This window comes from Ambystoma mexicanum, chromosome 9 (assembly GCF_040938575.1).
Source record: "Ambystoma mexicanum isolate Mex_15411 chromosome 9, UKY_AmexF1_1, whole genome shotgun sequence".
In the NCBI taxonomy this organism is placed as follows: Eukaryota; Metazoa; Chordata; class Amphibia; order Caudata; family Ambystomatidae; genus Ambystoma; species Ambystoma mexicanum.
In genome coordinates, this window is record NC_090931.1 from 1,550,863,957 (window position 1) to 1,550,889,749 (window position 25,793).

The following is a 25,793-nucleotide window of genomic DNA, read 5'->3' on the forward strand; positions in this document are numbered from 1 at the left end:
GCCTTCAGCCCATTTGTCCTGCATGGCTCCTATATATAGATACAAATATGCCGCTATCCTAACCATCTTGTCGTGTTCATCTTTAGCTTTAGGAGCCATGTATAGTTCACTCAGGGCCACATGTAAGGGACCCTGATCTCTCCAGATATCTAACCCAGTTGCAGTGACCTGTTGTGTGATTGCCTGCAACCACGCATCCTGGCCCTGCTCAGTCCATTCACCTCTCACAAATAGCTTATGTAAGAAGTGCTCTCTGGCTATTTTGATGTCTACCAGTGTCGTCATTCTGGAGATTTGAGTTCCTTACTGACTTACTGAGTTTGTATTTTATTTTGCAAAACAGACCTTCTCCTTAGAGCGTCCCTTTGAAGAGTGCTTTACAGCGTAACACAGCGTGGTGATCCGACCGGACGTATGTTTCTTGTCAGTTAGCACACTGTAATAAGCTGCACAAGTGATAAATCTAATCCAGAATCGCCGGCTCGAGCCCCCACTTTGTTAAGCGGCTTCACTTCAACACTACAGCTAAGTCAATGCCTAGTCTGGGATGCTGATGGAAACCCTTATTGCTATATTTTTAGGTCCAGTTCATGTACTCTGGATGACAACCCTTATATAACACCCCTCTCTTAGAATCCCCATGACTCCACTGAGCCAAGAAGCAGGTCTGTTTTGCAAGTTTAAAAGGTTTATTTGAGAATAAAACAAGATATATATACCACACTTTTATAATAAATTAATATTGGATATCACACTTAAAATATGACAGTGATCAACAATGGATAATAGTCTAGTGGTAAACTGATTTGGTTACCTAGGAGTAGCATAGAGGATGAGGTAGCTGAAATGCTTTATGGTTTCAAGGAAATGCAATGATGAATGAAATTGCAGTACAGAAAATAAACTGATATGGTTTCACAAGAGATAATATGTTCACTTTACTTTGACAATTCACCCCCCCCCTTTATGCAATATAAGGAGATGGAAAGGAGAGCACACAGTTCTCAGGAATGCGATCAAATACAATACAAAATTCAGTTCCCCCCCCCCAGCAAGCTTAGAGGAAAAGGTAGGAATTTGAAACACAGGCCCAAAATGCTTTGAATGTGGTGGCAATTAAGTGAAAATATGCTGAAAATGCTTTTAATTCCCTTTAGGAGGTTCAGGGTGAGTGGTAGACACTATAAATCAGTTCAGGTCAGCCCTAACAATGATTCAGGGATGGTTATTAGGTTGCAAACGAATTTTGGCAGTTCAAGCAAAAACAAAGATTTTCTTACACTTGGCTGAAATGAGGCAAAAAGTCAAATTGCGGCAAATTCTGTGAGTGTGTCTATCGCGATTACGGAGACGCTATAAGGGGTAGCAAGTCGGTTTTAGGCTTGTTGGAAAGCTTAGAATCCGGAGATACGGACAATTTAGTAAAGGTAGTTTTGGGATTTAAGGTAAAACTCAAAATGACAGGTGACAGCTTACAGCTTTAGAATGACAGGTGACAGTTGTGCAGCTTTAGAATGACAGGTGACACGATATCTAGGAGGCAGTTCTAAATAGGTTAAAATAGTTTGAATTAGATTATTTTAAACTAAGAGATCAGTTCTGGCACAGTCCTATCTGGGTACTCACACTAGATTTTTAAGGGAATGGCCTCATCACGGATCTGGTCAGGTTTGGACTTGTGGCGATTTCTCTCTGCTCGGCAGGTCAATCGGGCACTGGTTCTGTTCATCGCGTTCTGGTCTGGATCTCTGGTTCTCTCTGGATCTCTGCACTGGTCTGCACGGCTCTCGGGATCGGGTTCCGCTTTCTCTGGACACAGCACTGCTTTCTGGGTCGGCTATTGGTTCTGGCAAAAGTTCTTGGCAAAGAATTCAAACAGCTCGCCCGGCTGTGAATAGTTTGGTTAGGTTTTGCTAGGTTCTGGAGTATGAGTTCTAGGTTCTGGTCTCTGTGTAGCTGGAGTCAGTCTGGATCTCTGGATGTGAAGTTGTCCGTCAATATGCTCTGCAGAAATGGAAATTGAAAGTCCTGTCTGGCTGTCAATGTGCACACAATAATGGAGGAGAGGAATCGACACTCTCCCCCGAACCACAGAAGCCGAATGAATTCGACCCTCCACCCGTGGTTGGCACAGGCGCCTGATTATAGACACAGGACACCACGTGGCAGCCAATGGGGGGAAGAGGAGTTAGGAAGAGGTTGTGGATAGGGTAGGGATGTAGGAACACCGGATAGAGGGTTAGGGAATTCCTAAGGTGGATAGGAAAGGGGAAGCACAGGGAAAAAACCTCCTTATCTAGTTCTTTTCCTAAACTAAACACATAGGTTATGCGCTATGAATCTTGCCTCCAGCCTACCTCCAAAATCGTATAAACACACCTTAATACGTGTGAACATGTAACAAGATAAACATATAGCAAGCATAGATGAACACCAACAATGGAATTAGATTCCATACATGAAATACATGACACATGGCCCGTTGGGCAAGCTGAAGCAACACTGAACACATATGACCATAATGTACACGTGCCAAGACAGGGACACAGAACACTGGTGTGCCTAATCAGCCTTGAACCCTGAATGTCCTGTACTGTATGTTGCTGATTTAACAATCCGAAACATGGTCCACACTCTGTCGTGTGCCTTTGAACACACGGGTATTAATCATCGACATCCTGAAAACACACACTTTGCTATAAAACTCGTAATGTGCCCAGGACTTATCTGAGTTCCGAGCAGCCCCACGGGACCACTCGGAGTCTGAAGAAAATGCCGTAACCAATGTCAGCCAGCCCGCCCGCATTCCTCCTGCTTCCAGTATTTACCAGAGTAATGTACCCATTACTTATCTGAGCTCTGAGCGGCCCCACGGGACCACTCAGAGTCTGAAGAAAATGCTGTAGCCAGTTCGCCCGCTTCGTATTGCTCCAAAGTTTTACGGGCTGTAAGGAAAGCTTCGCTCGCGTCCCGCTCCGACCGCACCCATCCAGGAACACAAAATAAGCCACACCTGCGGCTGCAAGCGTGTTGGCTTTATGCTGCCCTTCATTACTTGCAGCTGGCAACGCGCGGCAACTTGCGCTGAACTACAGGTCCTCCCGGAATGCTGGGAAATGTAGTTCTCTTTACCAATGCTTCAATAAGCAAACTTAGTTACTCCCCGGCGGCACGAGCCCTTATTCCTGACACTGGCTTCCAGTGGCTCTTTTTATGTCTTTTGAAAATGGGTGTGTGCGTAGCATGACTAAGCCAGCCCCTCTCTTGATTTGATAGGTCAATAGATTCTTTGGTCCCTGATTTGGGAAGGGATAGTGTGTCAGAGTGATGTCAGAGGGAGTCATCTTTATGGCATACAGCAAGCACACTCCCCTTATCAAATTGCACACAAATCTATATTTGATCCAAACACACATTTATCTATGTGCCATTCTTCTAATATTACATGTCCAGTTAACATATTTTCTGTAGCACCAAACCATCCGATCCCTGTCTTTGTAAGATGTCGTGTCCACTTTTGACAGGATTCTGCCCTTTTCGTCCAGAAGACAACCTCTAAACACTTCCAGAATTTACACAAATGTGCACAAGGGATATGGTTTTCAGATGATAAGGTGTCAGTTTTTAACATACATACATTTTGAGTAACAACCTATTTTCCGCTACTATGCCCCCAGAACATACCACCGGGTCCTAACACCTCTTAAAACGTGCACAGAAAAATCACAAGAATTATGGTATTATTTAGATAATTTGGACAAGTCTGCACTATGAGGTATCCATCTTTTTTTTAAAAATTATGCCCTGGCCAAAAGGGGTGTGTTTTCCCACATCACATGGTGGAATTACTGGTTTGTCCACTTCTGCCAAGCCAGCTTGTTCACAGAGGCACAGCTGCCCCCCAGTTTCTCCCAAGAGGAAGCTATTTTACGACCCCCCCAATATAACATTTGCCTGAGTCAAGGAAGGGCTTTGTTCAATTTCCTGCAGAGCCCAGGTGCTCCACCCCTAATTCAATCAGGGAGGTGTCACCTCCTTTTGGTGGGGCCAGCAGGATGCAGCCAGGCCTGGGAAGAGTTGTTGAGCCAGTTCAACTCCTGTCGGGGGTAGTTGTCAGGCAGAATTCAATCTCTTTAAGCCAGGCTTTAGCTAAATGTCACTTTGGGTTCCCAGTTTTCTACATTAAAATCAAACTGACAATGTTTACACATGCAGTTAGAACACTGATTCTAAGTTCAAAACTCTGACATTTCAACAGTTACAAACTATGTGACACTCAACAGTAGGTCACTCATTTATTCTAAACATTTCGATTTTAGTGGCTTTAAGTCCAATTTCACTCCAGCTGCTGACATCCACAGCTCAGCCAGTTTCATTATGAACATTATTTTAGGCTCTTCCTCTTTCCAGATTTTGTATGCACACAAGGCTTCATTCTGCCAGATGTCTGCTGGTCTTCAGTGAGATTTTTGAGTATCTTGCAATGTTCGAAATAGGCATTTTGAGCTTACATTCAGAGAAACAAAGGGTGATTTTTTAAAGTGCTTTTTTAGCTAACAGGCACTGCTGTTTTTCTCTTTGGCACCCCATTTCACTCATGGCTCTTCTGACCCAGCACGCTCGCACTGGTGGGTGGCAAGTCAGACGACCATTTTGGTGTGCGCACTAACTGCGCAGTTTTCATAGATTCTGGCGCACATGTGGGCTTTTCAGCCATCTTGGATTTCCTAAGCTCACAGCACCAAATGTTGCAGCATGATAGCTCAAACGTGGGTCAGGACACCCAACAACTTCGACGAGCAGATTAGCATAGATCTCAATGCTTCTCAGGTAGAACGTTCAGGAATTGACTTGCAAAGCACAAAGATGTTCTCATGAGACATATCAAGTGGTTTATAAAGTACTAGAAACAGGGGTGTGTTTGTGAATGAATGACGTGTGTATGTCGTGGTATTATGTGGTTTGCAGAGGGGCGGCCAGCGTCAGGCTTGGCCTGCCTGGAGACACAGAGTCTGAGGAGGCCATGTGAGCGATAGCCCCTTTGGCATGGGATACCTTTTGAAGTGTACATGCTGTTTGGCACCTTGGCCGTTTGCACCCCTGACAGCCCCCCATGCCAGCGCGCATCCACTGGCGCGAACCGCCTTTGATAGAGGGGGTGGGATGGATGGGCCAGGGGCGTGCAGATAAGGCACAGGAAGACTGCTGAATGGAGACACACTTATGTGTATTGCAGGGGGGCGGCCTGCCTCAGGGGAGGCCTGCCTGGAGACACAGGGTCTGAGGAGGCCATGTGAGCGATTGCCCCTTTGGCGTGGGATACCTTTTGAAGTGTGCATGTTGTTTGGCACCTTGGCCGTTTGAGCCCCTGACAGCACACCATGGCCGCGCTCATCCCCGGGTGCGAACTGACTTTGATAGGGGGGGGGTGGATGGGCCGGTGGGCGTGCAAGCAAGTGTGTGGGAGCGCGGGGCCATCAGGCCCCTCTCATCCTATAGTTCTCAGTAGAAACTCGGACCAACCCCTTGCCCTTATGTGATGTTAACTTTCGTTGACTTTCGCGTAGATGGGACCACTGAGCAGGACACGAGGTATCCATTTTTGTACCCCCTTTCGACTCCATCTTGGTGACCAGGCCTCACTGCGATAGTACAGCGCGCAGAGCACATGGCCCCCACCCTCGTTCCCACTCTGACTGGAAAACTCTGCAGCTCCATTCTGACGCTGAAGCCGGAGGTATTTGCAACAGCTAATAAATGTAACATATCACTCTTCCTCTGAGATCACTGTCCTGCATGTGAACCAGCCTGAACTAAGCACATAGCCTGTTCATCTCCACAAACGTGTCCTTGCCCCCGCACCCTCGCCAGTGGAAACTTACTGCCATTCTGACCCTGTGTCCCTGCAAGGTATTCCCTTCATGTGCCAGACCATTGACCACATCATGATGCCCACCTAGCAGATCCCCAACTAACATTAGACCGCTACTGCAGTATATCGTTGCTTATCAATAACAAATGCCACATACCGGAGACGTCCTGACGTCCATCCTTGAATGGAGACACACTTGATTCATTTAAAAAATCGAAACAACCGTTGTTAAAATATATGTGGTGTTTTATTTTGTATCTTATTTTGATGGCACAACAATACAAGACTTTACACATTATACAGGTCAGGTTGCAGCACAGCGAGGGAAAATCTCCTGTACTGACCGCTGTCACTGGGGAAAGGTTGTCTTATGGCACGAACGGCACAGGCGGGTATTACTCTTCGAAACGCGGTGTCCAAGCCTCGCGTGAAGCCACCATGTAAAGGAACGATAGGCCACCAGCCTGTACCACCTGTGAAAAAGAATGAAAAACACTGTTTTTAAATGACCAAGATAAGTTTAATAAAAGTTTGTTGTCAATGGCAATTCTTGTAACTAATGGCATTCTGCTCGGACAAATGCTATCTAGATACTGCACACTATTGAACGACTTTCATGCGTTACAATGATATGTATATATAATTTTGGATATAGTAGAAGACCATGAAATAGCAGTGGCATCACAAGCAGAGTATACTTACTCGTTACTCGGATTACGAGGACGAACAGTTGCGCCAAGTTCGTGCATAAGCACCATCATTATCCTTAACACGGACCGTGTGAGGCAGGCTGCCCTGAAGTCTGGCAGCTTGGTGATGCATTGCGGCCGTGGATCGCCTTCCGAAATGTAGGCCATGCATCCAGAGTTTTCACAGCAGCAGCAGTTCTCGTCCTCGGTTGGCATTAGCTCGCACCGATTGCATGTGCACCAGATGGAAACACCGTCCATGCGACTAGGTCCAGGGTCTTCATTCGTTGACTCGTCCAGCCAACTGCTGTCCGAAGCCCCATCGTTTTCGCAGGTTTCCCTTTCCAGTATTTCCTCCTCGGTATACTCGGGCTCGTACATGTAGGGCATTATTGTAGCCATTGTGTGGTAAACAAACTAAAATAATTTATAGTGATTGTAGAGGTGTTCACACGGGCTACAAGCAACGAAGGTAGCTGACCAGAGCACAGAAACGAGTCACAGAATACTCAAAGAAATACAGTGAGAGGAATGGAATCGAAAATCTGCTGCTGTGTGTTGTCAAACGGTCTGTTTATACTTATTGAGGAAAGAGGCGTCCTGCCATTTCCATGGCGACACATCATTAGCTGAAGCGCAGCGATTGTTGACACGAGACGTGCTTTGGCGTTGGGAAATGGGCGGTACGCGTCTGCTGATGACAGGGTCAGAGGCGGGGGATATGATTTAGTGCCGCAAAAGTAGGTCAGCCAGGGCGATGGGGCAAGTGATAGGATTATCACAAAATGGCAGCTCCCTGATGCCTGTTTTCACGTGCGTTTAATGGACGAAAACTCGGGTAAGGTCCATAGGAAATTTTTCTAAAATCGAGCGACTTAGGCTTAAAAACACATGGCCGACCCGTAGGGACAATAAAAAGTTTTGACCGAACCATTCCTTTAAGTAAACTGTAACCTTGCCATTTCCCATATTTGGAGTGGCGTGATAGTAAAAACATTTTATACAGTAGTAATACGTTTCAGTGGAATAACCAACACATTGAACATTTTGCTTCAGACACTTCTCCAAATTTTGCCTCCTTCTAGTACTTACTGTAGTGAATCAGGGTGAGCTTCAGTAAAGGAGGGTGTCTACGGAGTGAATTTTTTGCATCCAAACATAGACTACAATCTTGCCTCAGACAAATGAGGTAGCAGTGGGTTCAACGGTGTGGATTTGTATAGTCGGACAAACATACATACACATATACATACATTCCGCTTTATATATAAAGATTAGTACATACTATACACCCTTTTTTTTTATTAGGGGCACTACAAGGAGGAGATGTACAAGCTGGTTGGACGAGGATCGTAAAAAGCTAAGAGTAACCTCTTAGCAGCCCTCGAAGCTGATAGTCGTGATAAAGTACATTTGATAAAGCAAAAGAGAATCGACTATAAAGCCACAGTTAAGAAAAAATAAAAGTGGTAGAAATTGAAAGCAAATGGGAAAGTTTAAAGTAAGCTTCTCTAGCATGGGCTCTGGCATGGATTCACATGCTCATGAATATTCCCCGTCGTCAGGCTGGGAATCCTTGCTAAAGAAAAAATCAGTTTCAATTTTATTTCTGAACTGTCTTTCTCCTAACAACAAATCACTGGTCTCTGGGTCATATTGCCCCCAGCCAATGACTGCCCTCTACCTAAGACTCTCCTCTGGCAGCCATCTTCAGATTTTTACCGCACGTTGTGGTGGGAGTCTTCGTGTTTAGCTCTCGGGCTCTTTACTGCGTTTTGCGCTTTTTCTTAGAGTTTTCTCTATTTTTCGGTCAATCGAGCCTCAAGCTCCATTGATCCAACATCTGACTAACGGGACCCGTTTTTCAGAACTTTCTACGCCCCTCAAGGGTGATTTATCATCGAGTTCCCTTCTTGGAGGATTCCGGAAGATTCTTTGAGGCCTACTCCGTGTGGACATGGCTGAAGATAAAGGAGACTCGACGCCTCTGTTCAGGATCTGCCCTGGATGTGGACTACGGAACATTTTCCTGGACGATGGGCACCTCTCCCTGTGCCTTTACTGCCTACATTCCGACCTGACGCACGTGGTGGAGACCTGTGCGTTCTGCAGGGATATGGTGGCTCGCACCATGAAGGACCAGCACAAGCGGCTCACTGAGTGGCTCCAGACGAAGATCCCCGGGCAGCAAGCCTCACCCAGCATGAGGAAATCTGAGCAGTCTTCTAAGACCTTAGAGGGCGCTGCGGCGACGGGGGCCCAACATAAGGCAATGCACTGCAAGACCGTGGGCACAGGGAGAGCTGTTGGGACGGGCTCTGCAGCCACCAGGTCAGGAACAGGGTCTCCGGCACCCTCGACCACGAGCCAACACTCCGGGTCAGCGAAAAAGAGAAAGTCAGACCATCCGGGTAAACTTCTGGAGAAGTCCCAGGCGACTCTGACAGAGAAATCCAAGGGGGAGCGGGGCACGGACCATTCCCCCACGGTGAAGGCCTCCAGCGTGCCCAAGGCCGTGAAGGCTCAGGTTCACCAGGCGAAGTCCTCCCTGGAAGGAGTGGTGGCATCCCTAGCGAAGGCCGCAGATGCGGACTCGCAGGAGGCGGCCCCTAAGGCGAGAGTTTCCCTGCCTGCTCGGAGGGAATAGTCTTTTCTACCCATTGATAAGACACCGGTGAAGACAATGCCGATCATCTCCCCTAGACCGTCCCCACTGGTCGCTCAGAAGAGGGGGGGCCCGGTAGTCCTGCAGGGCTCAGACATCTCTGAAGAGGAACTTTCTGGTCTGAATGCCGAACTGGACAAAAAGTTTGTCGAGGCCAGGTCCTATGGGAAGGACCCCGGCGAAGCGGATGTGGAGAGTGGCGAGGATACCGACGAGGAGCCAGAGGACATCACGCCACTGCCACCGCTCCCAGTGCAGCCACCAGAGCAACCTCCACCACCGCCAGCGGACATGTCGGCGGACATCCTACAGGCACTGCACACCTTGTGTTCAGAGATCCGGACGAGGATGCCCCTGTCGCCGGCGGGAGATGCCGCAGTGCCTGAGCCGTCGGGGGAACCCCCCGGCAAAAGAAGGAGAGTCCTTCCTCCACCTACGTGCCATCCTTCGCCACCATCCCCTCCTCTGAGGGACGATATGGAACTGGATACGGAGACGACTGGCACGGGTACGGACGAAGACGACAGAGGGGACCTCCCGTCGCCAGTGCCCAGGGCCTCGCTAGCCGACGAGATTGGCTCTTTCCACACCATGATCGCTAGGTCCTCAGAGATATTTCAACTTGCCGCCGAGGAGAGGAAGAAGGAAGGCTTCCTGTACCAGCGCTGGGAGGCCAAGAGGAAGACCGTACTTTCTATCCCTCTATTGGATGACATTTGGGATGAGGGGCTGTCCCTCATGAAGAACCTGTCCTCGGCCACGGCGAACAGGGACCGGTACGAGAAGAAATTCAGGGTGCCGGACTCTGCACCCAAGTGTCTCAGATCCCAACCGTCCACGGACTCGGTGGTCTCGGCGGCGGCGAAGAAGTCCTCCGGATCTTCAGCGTCAGAGTCCTCTTCCCCATCCCCCCCGGATGGCGAGGGAAAGAAGGTGGACACCATGGGGCGGCGGGTCATCTTGCCGGCTGCGACGACAATCAAGGCGGCCAATGCCTTAGCCATCATGGCCCGTTATGACAGGGAGCTGTGGTTCAAGATTGCTCCCCTCCTGGACTTCCTTCCAGACGACAAGAGAGCGGAAGCGCTGGAGATCCTACAATAAGGCGAGGTGACATCGGACCATGCCATCACGGTCGCCACGGACATCGCTGTTAGGGAGAATTCTCTGTAAAGGTTAATTTCCCAAACCTAGTAAGTCCCCCAGTAGCCTTGCTGGATTTTTGGGGTTTATTTTTTTCTCCTGCCAAGAGTGAGACTCTTTTACCCTCACTCTTGGACATGATCTGAGTGTGTTTCTTTGACTCTAGATGTGTTTAATGGGCTATGGGGTCTTTTACTCCATAGGGCTTCATGTGTTTTTGTGATGTGTGTTAAACAGCACCCTCAGTGCAGTAACACAGGGGTGTCATAGTGACCCCCCAACATAGACTCCATACCCTGGGACTGACTACTGTCTCCCAGGGCATGTAAAGTCACCATTGACTTTACTAGTCTCAAATTCTGAACAGAACCAGTACAAACCATCATATTGTGGACGTACTGGTTGGGGCAATTCGATTGCCCCGGGGTCTGTTGTTCGAGGGGGCACGTCTCCGTCCCCCCTGATCGAGTTTTGGCTGGTGGCAGTGGATACTACTTTTTATATTCGACCGCGAATATTTTCCTATGGGATTTCCCATTGTTCGAGGCTACCAACTTTAATAATTAATTAATATAGCCTCGAACATACCGCCGGTTTATTTATTTAATATTAATTCACCGGTTGGTATTTTTTGCCATAACTCGGTTCCAAAATGGCGTTTGTGTTCGCTTCTGTGACTCAAAGGTTGAGCCCTTTGTTCCACTATTTTGGCAGGCTTCTCAACAGAAGCCCCCAAAGTGGTGCCACTCTGTCTGGGTTCCTTAGGAGGGGTGGAGGGGGGTTTAGGCACCCTGGACTGCGTTGCCTTGGCAAATCAAGTTGCACTCTTCTCTGGTTGACCCAGTGGTGAGCCGCCCGGCTCACCACTTAGCATGTTTGAGTGACAACTAGGACTGATGAATGGGGGTTTGCTGCATAAAAGCAGGGTCTATGAGACTGGATCTTCAGAAGTCGCCACAGGACCTAAGAATCTGACGAGGGAGAAGCTGAGCCGACCTGCAACGACGACACCACCGGTGGAGCCCTGCTGAACCGTCTCACCACTTCCCAACGACAGAGGAGATCTCCAGTCCGGAGAGTCTTCTTCCTTCGACTGGTGGGGATAACCAGTCTACCTTCTTTTTCACCTTCCTGGAGCATCTTGTGGCCGCCTTGCCTGTGCCAAGCACCCCGGCAACCGGGATACCACGTTTTCACCACTACCGCGAATCTTTGTACCGGAGAACTCCGCAGCTGGTTTCTTCCCTAGCAGTGCAACGACCTTCAGCTTTCCTCCACGTCGAGATCTTCTCTTCCTCTGGATGACGCCGCGACTTGCACCCGCTGCCAGGAACAACTGCCCCCGCTGGAGGATCCTCTCCACTTAAGGTACTGTGTTCCGCCTGGCTTCCCTTGCAACCGATTGTACGGGGTGCGTTAAATCCTCGTCTCTCGAACCTGGGTTAGCCTGAGGACACCCTAGCTAACTTCTCTTGAGCTGATCCTAACCTTTTCTGAACTATCTTCAAAGACTTGGTGGGCATAACCCCGCTGTGTGATCCTGGAACCTTTTCGTCTGTCTCTCTCCAAGAGTGGGCCTGGCAATTGAACTTCCTTGCTCCCCATTAGACTCTGCCTACCCTGCCTGATTGTGGTTCTTTTGAAAAGTACTAAGATTGTTGCTGCATAAATTCTGTCTTTTTCCCTCCCTATTTATATAAGTATTTAGAGTGCCATTTTAGGTTAAGGGCTCACCTCTGTCTGAAAATAAGTGGTGTTTTCTCGCTAAGAATTGTCTAAATACTGAATAAGGGTGTATATATATATAATAGTGACTGTGTGCTGAATTTACTTACTTTCTACTGCTAGTGTGATTTACAAGTGTGCCTTTTTAAATAATTAAGTATCTACTTTTCACATCAAAGCTCTGGTCAGTGTTTGCTTGTGCTACTGTGTCTCTGTACCTATTGTGTATACTTTACATACTGCCTAACTCTTCTTGAGGGAAGTCTGACTGCTCAGCCACAGCTACCAAGTGAATCTGTGTGGTGCAGACTGCTACCAAGTGGGTTTACTGCTAAACACCTGTAGTCGTAAATCTTTTGCAGTGGTCCCTAAGGGAACTGCACAAGTTTCTGCCTAACAATCGCCAACACAGGCTTCCGTCAGATTGGGCAACAGCGTTTGCCTTCGCGGGCGGGGTTGGTTGAAGGCCACTAGCTTCCTTCAGGATGTACAGTCGAGGGTGTTGGACATGCCCTTCGACGGGGACAACTTATTCGGCAAGAAAATGGACGAGTCGCTTCAGGCCAGCAAGGCGCATACCGAGACAGGCCAGGCTTTGGGCACGCTACAGCAGCGACGAACGTCCTTTCGGGCCTCCGGAGGGAAGTCCCAGGGATACTCCAAAGGTTTCGGTGGTGGATCGTCATCCTATCGCCAACCGTCCCGCTCTTCGGCTCAGGAAGCCTACAGGGGCCGCAGCAAGTCCAGAGGAGGTCGCCGTCATCGCCAAGGTCCCCAAGGTGGCGTTCCCACAGCAAAGCAGGTCTGAACCGGGCATGACGTCGGGCCCCCACCCACGCACCCCGGTGGGAGGCCGGCTGGAGAACTTTGTCAGCGTATCGAAGTCCATCTCCACCGACCGCTAGGTGCTGGACGCCCTGGCCAACGGGCACATCCTGGAATTTCAACGAAAGTGCCAGCGCATTCCACCGGTGACCAGGAAGGAAAAACACGTCCCTCAACTTCTTCTGGAGGTACGGGCCATGCTGAAGAAGAGCACGATAGAACTTGTCCCAAAAAGGCTTCGGGGCTCCGGAGTGTACTCCAGGTACTTCCTTGTCCAGAAAGAAGACGGGCGGTTGGAGGCCCATACTACACCTCCGCCACCTCAACAAGTACATCAGGACCCAGAAGTTTCGGATGGTCACCCTTCAGCACGTGCTTGGACAACTGGAAGAACGGGATTTCCTATCATCACTGGACCTGGAGGATGCCTATTTCCACATCCCCATTCACAAGGGACACTGCAGGTTTCTGCGCTTCGTGTTCCAAGGGCAGCATTACCAATGCAAGGCCTTCCCTTCGAATTGAAGTCGGCACCAGGGCTTGCCGATTGCCAGAGGTGCTCCTCTGCTGCTTTCTGCACTTAAGGCACAAAAGAGTAATAAAGCGGCAGGGCTGGACGGTATTCCCTTTGGTCTCCTTAAAGCTCCCAGGATGGACGGTATGCCCATTGGTCTCTTTAAAGCTCCAGAACTGGGCGGTATTCACATTGGTCTCTTTAAAGCTCCAGATATGGACGGTATTCCAATTGGTCTCTTTAGAGCACCAGGGCTGGACGGTATTCCCATTGGCCTCTTTAGAGCACCAGGGCTGGACGGTATTCCAATTGGTCTCTTCATAGCGCCTGTGCTGGACAGTATCCCCATTGGTCTCTTTAAAGCTCCAGGGCTGGATGATATTCCCATTGGTCTCTTTAAAGCTCCAGGGCTCGACGGTATTCCCATTGGTCTCTTTAAAGTTTGAGGGCTGGATGGTATTCCCATTGGTCTCTTTAAAGCTCCAGGGCTGGACGGTATTCCCATTGGTCTCTTTAAAGCTCCAGATATGGACGGTATTCCCATTGGTCTCTTTAGAGCACATGGGCTGGATGGTATTCCCATTGGTCTCTTTAGAGCGCCAGGGCTGGACAGTATTCCCATTGGTCTCTTTAAAGCTCCAGGGCTGGACGGCATTCCTATTGATCTCTTTAAAGCTTCAGGGCTGGACTGTATTCCCATTGGTCTCGTTAAAGCTCAAGGGCTGGACGATATTCCCACAGTATTCCCATTGATCTCTTTAAAGCTCCAGAGCTGGACGATATTCCCATTGGTCTCTTTAAACTGCCAGGGCTTGACACTATTCCCATTGGTCTCTTTAAAGCTCTAGAGCTGGACGGTATTCCCATTGGTCTCTTTAAACTGCCAGGGCTTGACACTATTCCCATTGGTCTCTTTGAAGCACCAGGGCTGGACGGTATTCCCCATTGGTCTCTTTAAATCTCCAGGGCTGGACGGTATTCCCACTGGTCTCATTAAATCACCAGGGCTGGACAGTATTCCTATCGGTCTCTTTAATGCTCCAGGGCTGGACGGTATTCCCATTGGTCTCTTTAAAGCTCCAGAGCTGGACGGTATTCCCATTGGTCTCTTTAAAGCGCCAGGGATGGATGGATGGTATTCCCATTGGTCTCTTTAAAGCTCCAGGGCTGGATGGTATTCCCATTGATCTCTTTAAAGCTCCAGGGCTGGATGGTATTCCCATTGATCTCTCTAAAGCTCCAGGGCTGGACGGTATTCCCATTGGTCTCTTTAAAGCTCCAAGGATGGACGGTATTCCCATAGGTCTCTTTGATGGATGGTATTCCCATTGGTCTCTTTACAGCTCCAGGGCTGGACGGTATTCCCATTGGTCTCTTTAAAGCTCCAGGGCTGGACGGTATTCCCATAGGTCTCTTCAAAGCGCCAGGGCTAGACGGTATTCCCATAGTTCTCTTTAAAGCGCCAGGGCTGGATGGTATTCCCATTGGTCTCTTTAGAGCACCAGGGCTGGCCGGTATTCCCTTTGGTCTCTTTAAAGCTGCAGGGCTGGACGGTATTCCCATAGGTCTCTTTAAAGCTCCAGAACGGCACGGTATTCCCATTGGTCTCTTTAAACTGCCAGGGCTTGACACTATTCCCATTGGTCTCTTTAAAGCTCCAAGGATGGACGGTATTCCCACAGGTCTCTTTGCTGGATGGTATTCCCATTGGTCTCTTTACAGCTCCAGGGCTGAACGGTATTCCCATTGGTCTCTTTAAAGCTCCAGGGCTGTACGGTATTCCCATAGGTCTCTTCAAAGTGCCAGGGCTAGACGGTATTCCCATAGTTCTCTTTAAAGTGCCAGGGCTGGCCGGTATTCCCATTGGTCTCTTTAGAGCGCCAGGGTTGGACGGTATTCCCATTGGTCTCTTTAAAGCTGCAGGGCTGGATGGTATTCCCATTGATCTCTTTAAAGCATCAGGGTGGGACGGTATTCCCCGTTGGTCTCTTTAAAGCTCCACGGATGGACGGTATTCCCATTGGTCTCTTTAAAGCTCCAGAGCTGGACGGTATTCCCATTGGTCTCTTTAAAGTTCCAGGGATGGACGGTATTCCCATTGATCTCTTTAAAGTTCCAGGGATGGACGGTATTCCCATTGATCTCTTTAAAGCACCAGGGTGGGACAGTATTCCCCATTGGGATCTTCAAAGCGCCACGGATGGACGGTATTCCCATAGTTCTCTTTAAAGTGCCAGGGCTGGCCGGTATTCCCATTGGTCTCTTTAAAGCTCCAGGGCTGGACGGTATTCCCATTGGTCTCTTTAAAGCTCCAGAGCTGGACGGTATTCCCATTGGTCTCTTTAAACTGCCAGGGCTTGACACTATTCCCATTGGTCTCTTTAAAGCTCCAGGGCTGGACGATATTCCCATTGGTCTCTTTAAAGCTCCAGAGCTGGACGGTATTCCCATTGGTCTCTTTAAACTGCCAGGGCTTGACACTATTCCCATTGGTCTCTTTGAAGCACCAGGGCTGGACGGTATTCCCCATTGGTCTCCTTAAATCTCCAGGGCTGGACGGTATTCCCACTGGTCTCATTAAATTCACCAGGGCTGGACAGTATTCCTATTGGTCTCTTTAATGCTCCAGGGCTGGACGGTATTCCCATTGGTCTCTTTAAAGCTCTAGAGCTGGACGTATTCCCATTGGTCTCTTTAAAGCGCCAGGGATGGATGGATGGATGGTATTCCCATTGGTCTTTTTAAAGCTCCAGGGCTGGATGGTATTCCCATTGATCTCTTTAAAGCTCCAGGGCTGGGCGGTATTCCCATTGGTCTCTTTAAAGCTCCAAGGATGGACGGTATTCCCATAGGTCTCTTTGCTGGATGGTATTCCCATTGGTCTCTTTACAGCTCCAGGGCTGGACGGTATTCCCATTGGTCTCTTTAAAGCTCCAGGGCTGGACGGTATTCCCATAGGTCTCTTCAAAGTGCCAGGGCTAGACGGTATTCCCATAGTTCTCTTTAAAGCGCCAGGGCTGGATGGTATTCCCATTGGTCTCTTTAGAGCGCCAGGGCTGGCCGGTATTCCCATTGGTCTCTTTAAAGCACCAGGGCTGGACGGTATTCCCATAGGTCTCTTTAAAGCACCAGCGCTGGACGGTATTCCCATTTGTCTCTTTAAAGCTCCAGAGCTTGACGGTATTCCCATTGGTCTCTTTAAAGCGCCAGGGATGGACGGTATTCCCATTTGTCTCTTTAAAGCTCCAGAGCTGGACGGTATTCCCATTGGTCTCTTTAAAGCGCCAGGGATGGATGGTATTCCCATTGGTCTCTTTAGTGTGCCAGGGCTGGACGGTATTCCCACTGGTCTCTTTAAAGTTCCAGGGATGGACGGTATTCCCATTGGTCTCTTTAAACTGCCAGGGCTTGACACTATTCCCATTGGTCTCTTTAAAGCTCCAGAGCTGGACGGTATTCCCATTGGACTCTTTAAACTGCCAGGGCTTGACACTATTCCCATTGGTCTCTTTGAAGCACCAGGGCTGGACGGTATTCCCCATTGGTCTCTTTAAATCTCCAGGGCTGGACGGTATTCCCACTGGTCTCATTAAATCACCAGCGCTGGACGGTATTCCCATTGGTCTGTTTAAAGCATCAGGGCTCGATGGTATTCCCATTGGTCTCTTTAAAGCTCCAGGGCTGGACGGTATTCCCATTGGTCTCTTTAAAGCACCAGGGCTGGATGGTATTCCCATTGGTCTCTTTAAAGCTCCAGCGCTGGATGGTATTCCCATTGGTCTCTTTAAAGCTGCAGGGCTGGACGGTATTCCCATTGGTCTCTTTAAAGCTCCAGAGCTGGACGGTATTCCCATTGGTCTCTTTAAACTGCCAGGGCTTGACACTATTCCCATTGGTCTCTTTAAAGCGCCAGAGCTGGACGGTATTCCCATTGGTCTCTTTAAACTGCCAGGCCTTGACACTATTCCCATTGGTCTCTTTGAGGCACCAGGGCTGGACGGTATTCCCCATTGGTCTCTTTAAATCTCCAGGGCTGGACGGTATTCCCACTGGTCTCATTAAATCACCAGGGCTGGACAGTATTCCTATTGGTCTCTTTAATGCTCCAGGGATGGACAGTATTCCCACTAGTCTCTTTAAAGCTCCAGGGCTGGATGGTATTCCCATTGATCTCTTTAAAGCTCCAGGGCTGGACGGTATTCCCATTGGTCTCTTTATAGCGCCAGGGCTGGACGGTATTCCCATTGGTCTCTTTAAAGCTCCAGGGCTGGATGGTATTCCCATTGATCTCTTTAAAGCTCCAGGGCTGGACGGTATTCCCATTGGTCTCTTTATAGCGCCAGGGCTGGACGGTATTCCCATTGGTCTCTTTAAAGCTCCAGGGCTGGATGGTATTCCCATTGATCTCTTTTAAGCTCCAAGGATGGACGGTATTCCCATAGGTCTCTTTGCTGGATGGTGTTCCCATTGGTCTCTTTACAGCTCCAGGGCTGGCCGGTATTCCCATTGGTCTCTTTAAAGCTCCAGGGCTGGACGGTATTCCCATAGGTCTCTTCAAAGCGCCAGGGCTAGACGGTATTCCCATAGTTCTCTTTAAAGCGCCAGGGCTGGCCGTTATTCCCATTGGTCTCTTTAAAGCTGCAGGGCTGGACAGTATTCCCATTGATCTCTTTAAAGCACCAGGGCTGTACGGTATTCCCATAAGTCTCTTTAAAGCTCCAGGACTGGACGGTATTACCATTGATCTCTTTAAAGCACCAGGGTGGGACGGTATTCCCCGTTGGTCTCTTTAAAGCTCCACGGATGGACGGTATTCCCATTGGTCTCTTTAAAGCACGAGGGCTGGACGGTATTCCCATTGGTATCCTTTAAGCTCCAGGGCTGGGCAGTGTTCCCATTGATCTCTTTAAAGCTCCAGGGCTGGACGGTATTCCCATTGGTATCCTTTAAGCTCCAGGGCTGGGCGGTGTTCCCATTGATCTCTTTAAAGCTCCAGGGCTGGGCGGTATTCCCATTGGTCTCTTTAGACCAGAAGGTTCAAATCCCAATTCTATTAAAATGGTTTAACTTGGTCAACAAATACCAAGGGCCGCCAATGTCCTGGCGTTCAGCTGTGAAAGTCCCTATTTTTAGAAAGGGGTCAATATCGTCCCATGAAATCATAGGCCCATTGCACTTTTAGAAGGTTTGGGAAAAGCGTACCCTGAGATCCTTGTATCGTTACTCTCATATATTGATGATTTAAAATGTCTTCACCAGTCACAAGCCTGTTTATGTACATTCATAGGTAAGGTTGAATAAGCCTTCTGATTAACCTTGATCCTACAGAAATATGTGGGTCAAAAGGCTATGCCCCTTTACATGGCATTTATTGACCTAAAAGCTGCCGGCGACAATGTTGAACGCAACCTTTGAGTCGCCTTGCACGATTCTGGACTTCCATTCCAGTTAGTGACCTGCATCAAGGCACTTTACACTTCTACTATGGCTACAGTTAGACGGGGACAGCGGGGTGAACAAACCGAAGCACCCCTGTCACAAAAGGGGTGACACAGGGATGCGTAATGGACCCTTATTTATTTACACTTGTTATTGATCTCATTGCAAGATCTTTATTGGGCTCTAAAAGTGATGCCCCTTTGACAGGAAATGAATTTATTAACATTCTCTTATTTGTGCATGAGGCTGTTTTACTGTCTACACCCTCCCCAAGGTCTAAGGAAGACTTTTAATGACTGGTTATTATTGTGCAGCAGAATAAAGTCAGTCAGACCTCTTTAAGGCTTGGAAATGCAGCCAATGCACTGTCATTCCTGTGCCCTTTGCATGAAGATTGTACTCTTATATATTCTGTAATATTTTATTCTGAATTTGGCTTTTGTTGTTCAATGTCACAGGAATAAAGCATATTTACTATTTACTGCTATTACCTGAGCATCGCTTTGGAAACATCATGTTGGTGTAAAGGGCATTTTCACATAACCTTGTAACTTGTTCTTTGTTGTTTCTTTGAGGAAAGATGAAGCCTCAGGTTCAGTGTTTGCTTCTCATCTTAGAGAGGAAGTGGGAGGAAGGAGTCCAGGCCAAGAGTTGGGTGAGTGTCACACATGCTCCTGGGAGCCTCCAGTACTTGCATTGAATGTAAGTGGCATATGATCCTGGCATGAGACATTGCAGGGCTCGCTCGGTTACCCATCTCTTCCCATTGTGTTACAGAATATCCTGGTTTGTTGCATGTCTTGGGTTGGACAATTGGTGGTCCCTCTTCTCCCTGTGTTCCTACAAATTCCCTTTTTGCTGATGGCAAATGTTATCATACAGGATTTCTGCACCTCTTTTCATTAGACTGTTCTCTTCATGGGATTACAGGACATGCAAGTATTACAGCCATCGACACGATGCATGTTGAAGACAAGACGGATGCCTGTTCCATGGAGACCCTTGAATCGGAGAGCGGGAGTCCTACAGGTGGGTAGAAGGAACTGGGAGGCGGAGACAGACTCAAACCTTTGGGGGGGATGGAAGTTAAGTCTTTGGCTTCATCATAGGGGGGTCACTTCATACTGTCTGCACAGGCTTTTATCCTCTGCCACTGTAGGGTTGGTGCTGCCATCAGATTAATGATTGTTTAAACGTATGTAAATGCACGGCTCTCTGAGGGGACTAATTTGACAGGCTTTAGCATGTGGCCGGCTGAGGTTGCAGGCAGCTCACAAAAGAGCAGATCTGCTACGCGCAACACGAAGTGACACGTCACCCGGGGAACAACTGCAACTTCTATTTTGCTCTATTTGGGGGTGTGTAATTAGCTGTTCCATCAGTGGCAGCTGGTGCCATTAATTCTCTGGAGGGGCGAAAATATGAATAAATAAAGAGTTCACAAGACCAAGTGCAGACAGGAAGCTCCAAACAAGGCAGTGCAGAGGCTTCCACGTGTGAAGTGTGTTACAATGACGGCGAATTGGTTCTGCGGAGTACCACATGTAAAAATCCAACAGATTTCAAGCCACCAAGAGTACAATTTTCCAACACATTTTCATGCTGCCTTTGGCCACAACATATGCCAGCATTGCCACTGTAAAACATACTTCATGATTCCAACACTCACAATATATATTACATGGCCGCGGTAGCGGCCATGTAGTTATGGTTAAGTTGGTGTTTCCATAGGAAGAGCATTTTTTGGGTGGCTTATAACTTTGCTCCCCCTGGACAAATCCTCGCCAAACTTTGCAAAACAAAGTATATGGCCCACTCTGAATTCTTTTGCAAAGTTTGGTGAGGATTCGTCCAGGGGGGGCAAAGTTATAGGGGGGGTCCCAAAAATTTTGTTTTTTCCCATAGACTGAATGGGAAAAAACTTTGCGCACGCCTACAGCCCAAACCGCTGGACGGATTTACACCAAATTTGCGGCAGGGGCGGGGGTTTGGTCCCGAAAGCGTGCTTTTGCAAATTTGGCGTAAATCCGTCCAGTAGTTTTTTTTAAAATGACCAAAATGTAAGTCAAAAAAATTAGCGATATCTCCGTTCGCTTCGCAGACGGACTTTCCCGGTTTGCTTCGCGGACAGCGCCCCGATTGGCCGAGGGGCTTGCGCGATGTCCGCGGACATGCAACGCGTTTGCTGATTGGACGGCGTGGGGCGTGGAGTGTGTCAGATTTTCGGTGCCGCCCGCCATCTTGTTTTCGCCGACGACCGTGGACAGCGCGGTGAAACTTGGTTTAAAAATTGTATTTAGTGGAGTGTGTTGGTGTGTAAGAGTGTTTGGGGAGGGTGGGGGAGTATGAGATAGGTTCAATGTTGTATTTTTTGTATGTGCTAGACGCTTTTGTTGTGTTCGATTTGTCTGCGGACAACACGGCTGTTCTGAAATGTTCGTAAATAAACATAATGGATTAGGTGTGAAGTTGAAAGTGTTCTAAGAAGACGCGTGGGGTCCTGCAATGTTCGCAGGGGGTGTCCTGAAGACGTTGTTTGTATTGTGCGTTGTCAAGATGAAAGTATTCTAAGAACACTCGCGGTGTCCTGAAATGTTCGTACATAAAGGAAATGGGGGTGTCCTGAGGACGCTGTCCGTATCGTCCTCTGGCAAGTTGAATGTGTTCTAGGACCTTCATTGTGTCCGTGGACATTAAAATGGTTGCAATGCTTGAATCTATGGGTGTGAAATGCTGCGGTGGTTGTGGCCAGGGTATAGAATGTTGGGTGCATGGCCATTTGGCCATGCACTCAAGACTCTATGCGCTGGCCACAACCACCGCAGCATATCACACTCATATGCCATGCACCCAAGAGTCTATGCCCTGGCCAGAAGCACTGCAGCATATCACACTCATAGTAGCTTATAACTTTGGGTCAAAAAGAAATGTATAAGGAACAATGTTATAAGTCAGTATGGGCGTGGTATTGTGCGTTGTCAAGATGAAAGTGTTCTAAGAACACTCGCGGTGTTCTGAAATGTTCGTACATAAAGAAAATGTGGGTGTCCTGAGGACGCTGTCCGTATTGTCCTCGGGCAAGTTGAATGTGTTCTAGGACCTTCCTTGTGTCCGCGGACATTAAAATGGTTATCTATGGGTGTGAAATGCTGCAGTGGTTGTGGCCAGGGTATAGAATGTTGGGTGCATGGCCATTTGGCCATGCACTCAAGACTCTATGCGCTGGCCACAACCACCGTAGGATATTACAATCATATGCCATGCACCCAAGAGTCTATGCCCTGGCCAGAACCACTGCAGCATATCACACTCATAGTGGCTTATAACTTTGGGTCAAAAAGAAATGTATAAGGAACAATGGTATAAGCCAGTATGGGTGTGATATGCTGCGATGGTTGTATTTATCATGTTATACTTACTATTTGGTTTAGTAACGGGAGTCCATGTTTTTCTTGTTCATTTCTGTGATAAAAGAAAATAGCATGCTAGTATTAGTATTTTATAAAGACTTATTACATTGTACATTCAAAATGTTTTCTTTTTTTTGACCCTCATATTTAGTAGATGACAAACCAGAGTACTGTGCAATTTGCTCAGTTTCTATGTTTGTTGCTAAAATCATTGGGTCTGTGGGAGAAAAAAATCCATGTTGGATTAAAAAAAAAACCTTTTTCTGTTATGCTATAGTTTATTGGTTTGTTTGTTTTAGTGTTTACTTGTTGTTTCTGGCTAATGCTTTATACATTGGATTGTTCCAGTTTTTGGGAGTAGTAAGATATTAGGTATTTGTTTGGATTTTGTAAAGTTTTGGAACAGTTAGATACCAGTAGGCGTATTTTTACTGTTTATTTTTTTAAATAATTTCGTGGTATTGATTTATCTGTTTGGATATTTCTAAATTTTGGGACAGTTAGATACCAATTGGCGTATTCTAACTGTCTATTTTTTGCTTTATTTGAGTAGTCTTAATTTATCTGATTAGTTGTTGTAGCATCTTTGGGCAGTTAGATAGCTTTTGGAATATTGTGACAGTTTATCTTTTTGTTACTACAAGTGTGCTTAGTTATCAAATTTTGATTTTAAGAACATTAAATAAGCGTTTGTAAGATTTGCTGGTAATCTCTGCTTTAAAGTAACAGTACTATCATTACATTCAAACCATCCACATTTCTTTTTTATATATGCAGTGTAGTGCCCTGAGTTGGTTGTGGCTCCTGCGTGGTAGATTTATACCTATTGTTGTGAAGGTTTTCCTACCAAGTGATATTTGACCATGTGTGAACCCAGTCAGCTTGCAGTTCTTTTTGGTACCATCTGCATTGTAACGTAGAAGCATTAGTATTACGTATTTACTATGTGTTTGTATTACTAACGTGGAGCGATTATCTGAATTGCAGGTCGAACATAATCTACCGTGGTTTGCATTTTGTACAAGTACCTGAAATGGAACGGATTCACAATTAGGTATTGATATATACACAAAGCGCTCATTGGGGATTTGTTCTTGTGTCACATTGTTGCAGAGAGTGCGTGTATGTGTCCACATGTATGAAATCTGGAAGATTTCATTTTGTAGGTGTGTTTTTGTTTTCCAGTACTAATAGTAAGTACATTAGAAATTCTTGTGGAACTTCCTGTGAGTTTATAGTGAATTTCACCATTCCAGCACAGTAGTCCACTTCTTGTCTTATTCCATAAACAGTATACAGGGTGTCAGGATTGTTTTTTGCGTTTCTATGAAGTACTAACATTTGCATACACAATGGGTCTCTAAAGTGTAAGTAAATGTTGTCAACAATTGGTAGTATTTGAAATAGAATATTGATTGCTACATTTGCGTAGCAACTTACACCAATTGCATTTGTAAGTTTAAATGGACCAGGTAGTTCTGTATCTGAGTGATTTTTTTTGAGTTTGTCTTCCTTCTTTGACAAAGTACTTGGTTTACTTTCCCTAATTGGTTCTTTTTTGATTGTGGTACTTAAGTTTTAGTTTCTTTTTTTCTCTTTGGAGGATTTGCAGTCACATCCTGTTGCATTTCTGTTTGATTTAGTTTTCTTTTAGAACATTTTCCTTTTTGTGGAACAGGAAATGTTTCTAGATGGGGGGTGTATAGTGAACGAAGTCTATTGTATTCTAAAATGCAAGGAATATCAGCGTTTATTTTACTTGCATCAAAGTTGATTAGAAATAGACCGTCAAATGTACGTAAGCGCGATAGTGCTACGTAGCTCATGCCTTCTTTAAAGACTGTGTTACCAATGTCTATCATTGCTTTGTCTAGGGTAAGACCTTGTGATTTATGAATGGTGACTGCGTATGCAAGAGTTAGAGAAAATTGTTCTCTGCGTACATACATGTCTTTGAAAAGAAGGAATCGAGCTGTTGAGCGTCCTATTCTTTTAACTTCTGAAAGTTTGTCAAAGAGAATATTGACAAACTGAATTTTGTTGTCACGTGGGTATGTTTGAAAGCCAATAACTGTACCCAGTGCTCCCTTAACTAGTCCTTGGTCTACGTCAAGGTTACGTTTCAGCATTACTCTGCAGTTTAAGGATAATTTCAATAACTTTTCCAAGCCTGCTGTGTTTGAGATTGATTTTTCTAAACTATTTAGTCTTGCTGTGGCTTGGTCACACATGAGTAGTGTCATTCCATGTACATCTAGTTTGTCTGTGGCGCTAATTTCCATTATTGGTTGCATTTCTTTACTTAACATGATTTTATTGAATTTGAAATAGTTTGCAAGAGTTGGCATTAAGGCCATACAATTGACATTGTTGTGGGCTAATTGTTCCATAACATCTGTAGCACATGTATTATCACCATAAAGTGCATGAATGTGCCGGGTTTTCAATATTGCTTCTGCTTCTTCAGAAAGTATACCAACTCTGATTCTTTGTAAGATGTTGGCATAAGTGAGATCTGCAGATTGGCACATGTTTTGTGTTAATTCTCTGTATTGGAAATGTTGCCAAAGGTTGACATTTCCAATGCTGCCAACAGTTTTACGACATAGTTTGTGTCCTAATGTTTTAAAAATAGGCTCACCTTTTACAGGTGTCAATTGAAGAAGATCTCCGAAAACAATAATGTGTTTTCCTGCAAAGAGCTCTTCATAGTTTGTTTTGAGTACTTCCTGTAATCTGAAGTGAATCAAAGCCATCATTAGCTTGGACACCATGCTCACTTCATCTATTAGTAGCATTTTCATTTGTTTCAATACTCTGCGTAGTTCCATTGCAGATTCTCCAGAAAGTTTGTAATAATCTAATTTGTTTTGGTGTTCTACTGGCAGGAGTAGTGTTAGGGAGAATTCTCTGTTTAGGCTGAATTTCCTAACCTAGTGAGTCCCCCAGCAGCTTTGCTGGATTTTTGGGGTTTATTTTTTTCTCCTGCCAAGAGTGAGACTCTTTTACCCTCACTCTTGGACATGTTTGGAGTGTGTTTCTTTGAATCTATATGTGTTTAATGGGCTATGGGGTCTTTTACTCCATAGGGCCTCATGTGTTTTTGTGATGTGTGTTACACAGCACCCTCAGTGCAGTAACACAGGGGTGTCCTAGGGACCCTCCAACATAGACTCCATACCCTGGGACTGACTACTGTCTCTCAGGGCATGTAAAGTCACCATTAACTTTACTAGTCACAAATCCTGAACAGAACCAGTACAAACCATCATATTTTGGATGTACTGGCCGGGGCAATTCGATTGCCCCGGGTCTGTTAGCCGAGGTGGCATGTCTCCATCCCGCCTGATCGAGTTTTGGCTGGTGGCAGTGGATACTACTTTTTATATTCAACCGCAAATATTTTCCGATGGGATTTCCCATTGTTTTAGGCTACTACCTTTATTTAATTATTTACGGTAGCCTCAAACATACCGCCGGTTTATTTATTTATTATTTATTCTCCAGTTGG

The 25,793-nt window shown here is 46.7% G+C and overlaps 1 protein-coding gene across 1 annotated transcript in view; it reads left to right on the forward strand.

Annotated features, from left to right (window-relative positions):
- LOC138489505 (zinc finger protein 436-like) overlaps positions 1-25,793 on the forward strand; it is a 160,090-nt gene that overhangs the window by 90,168 nt on the left and 44,129 nt on the right. Inside the window, exons 5-6 of the mRNA XM_069617248.1 lie at positions 19,453-19,527; positions 19,803-19,901. Of these exons, the coding sequence (XP_069473349.1) occupies positions 19,453-19,527; positions 19,803-19,901 (174 nt within the window). The remainder of the gene's footprint in view (positions 1-19,452; positions 19,528-19,802; positions 19,902-25,793) is intronic.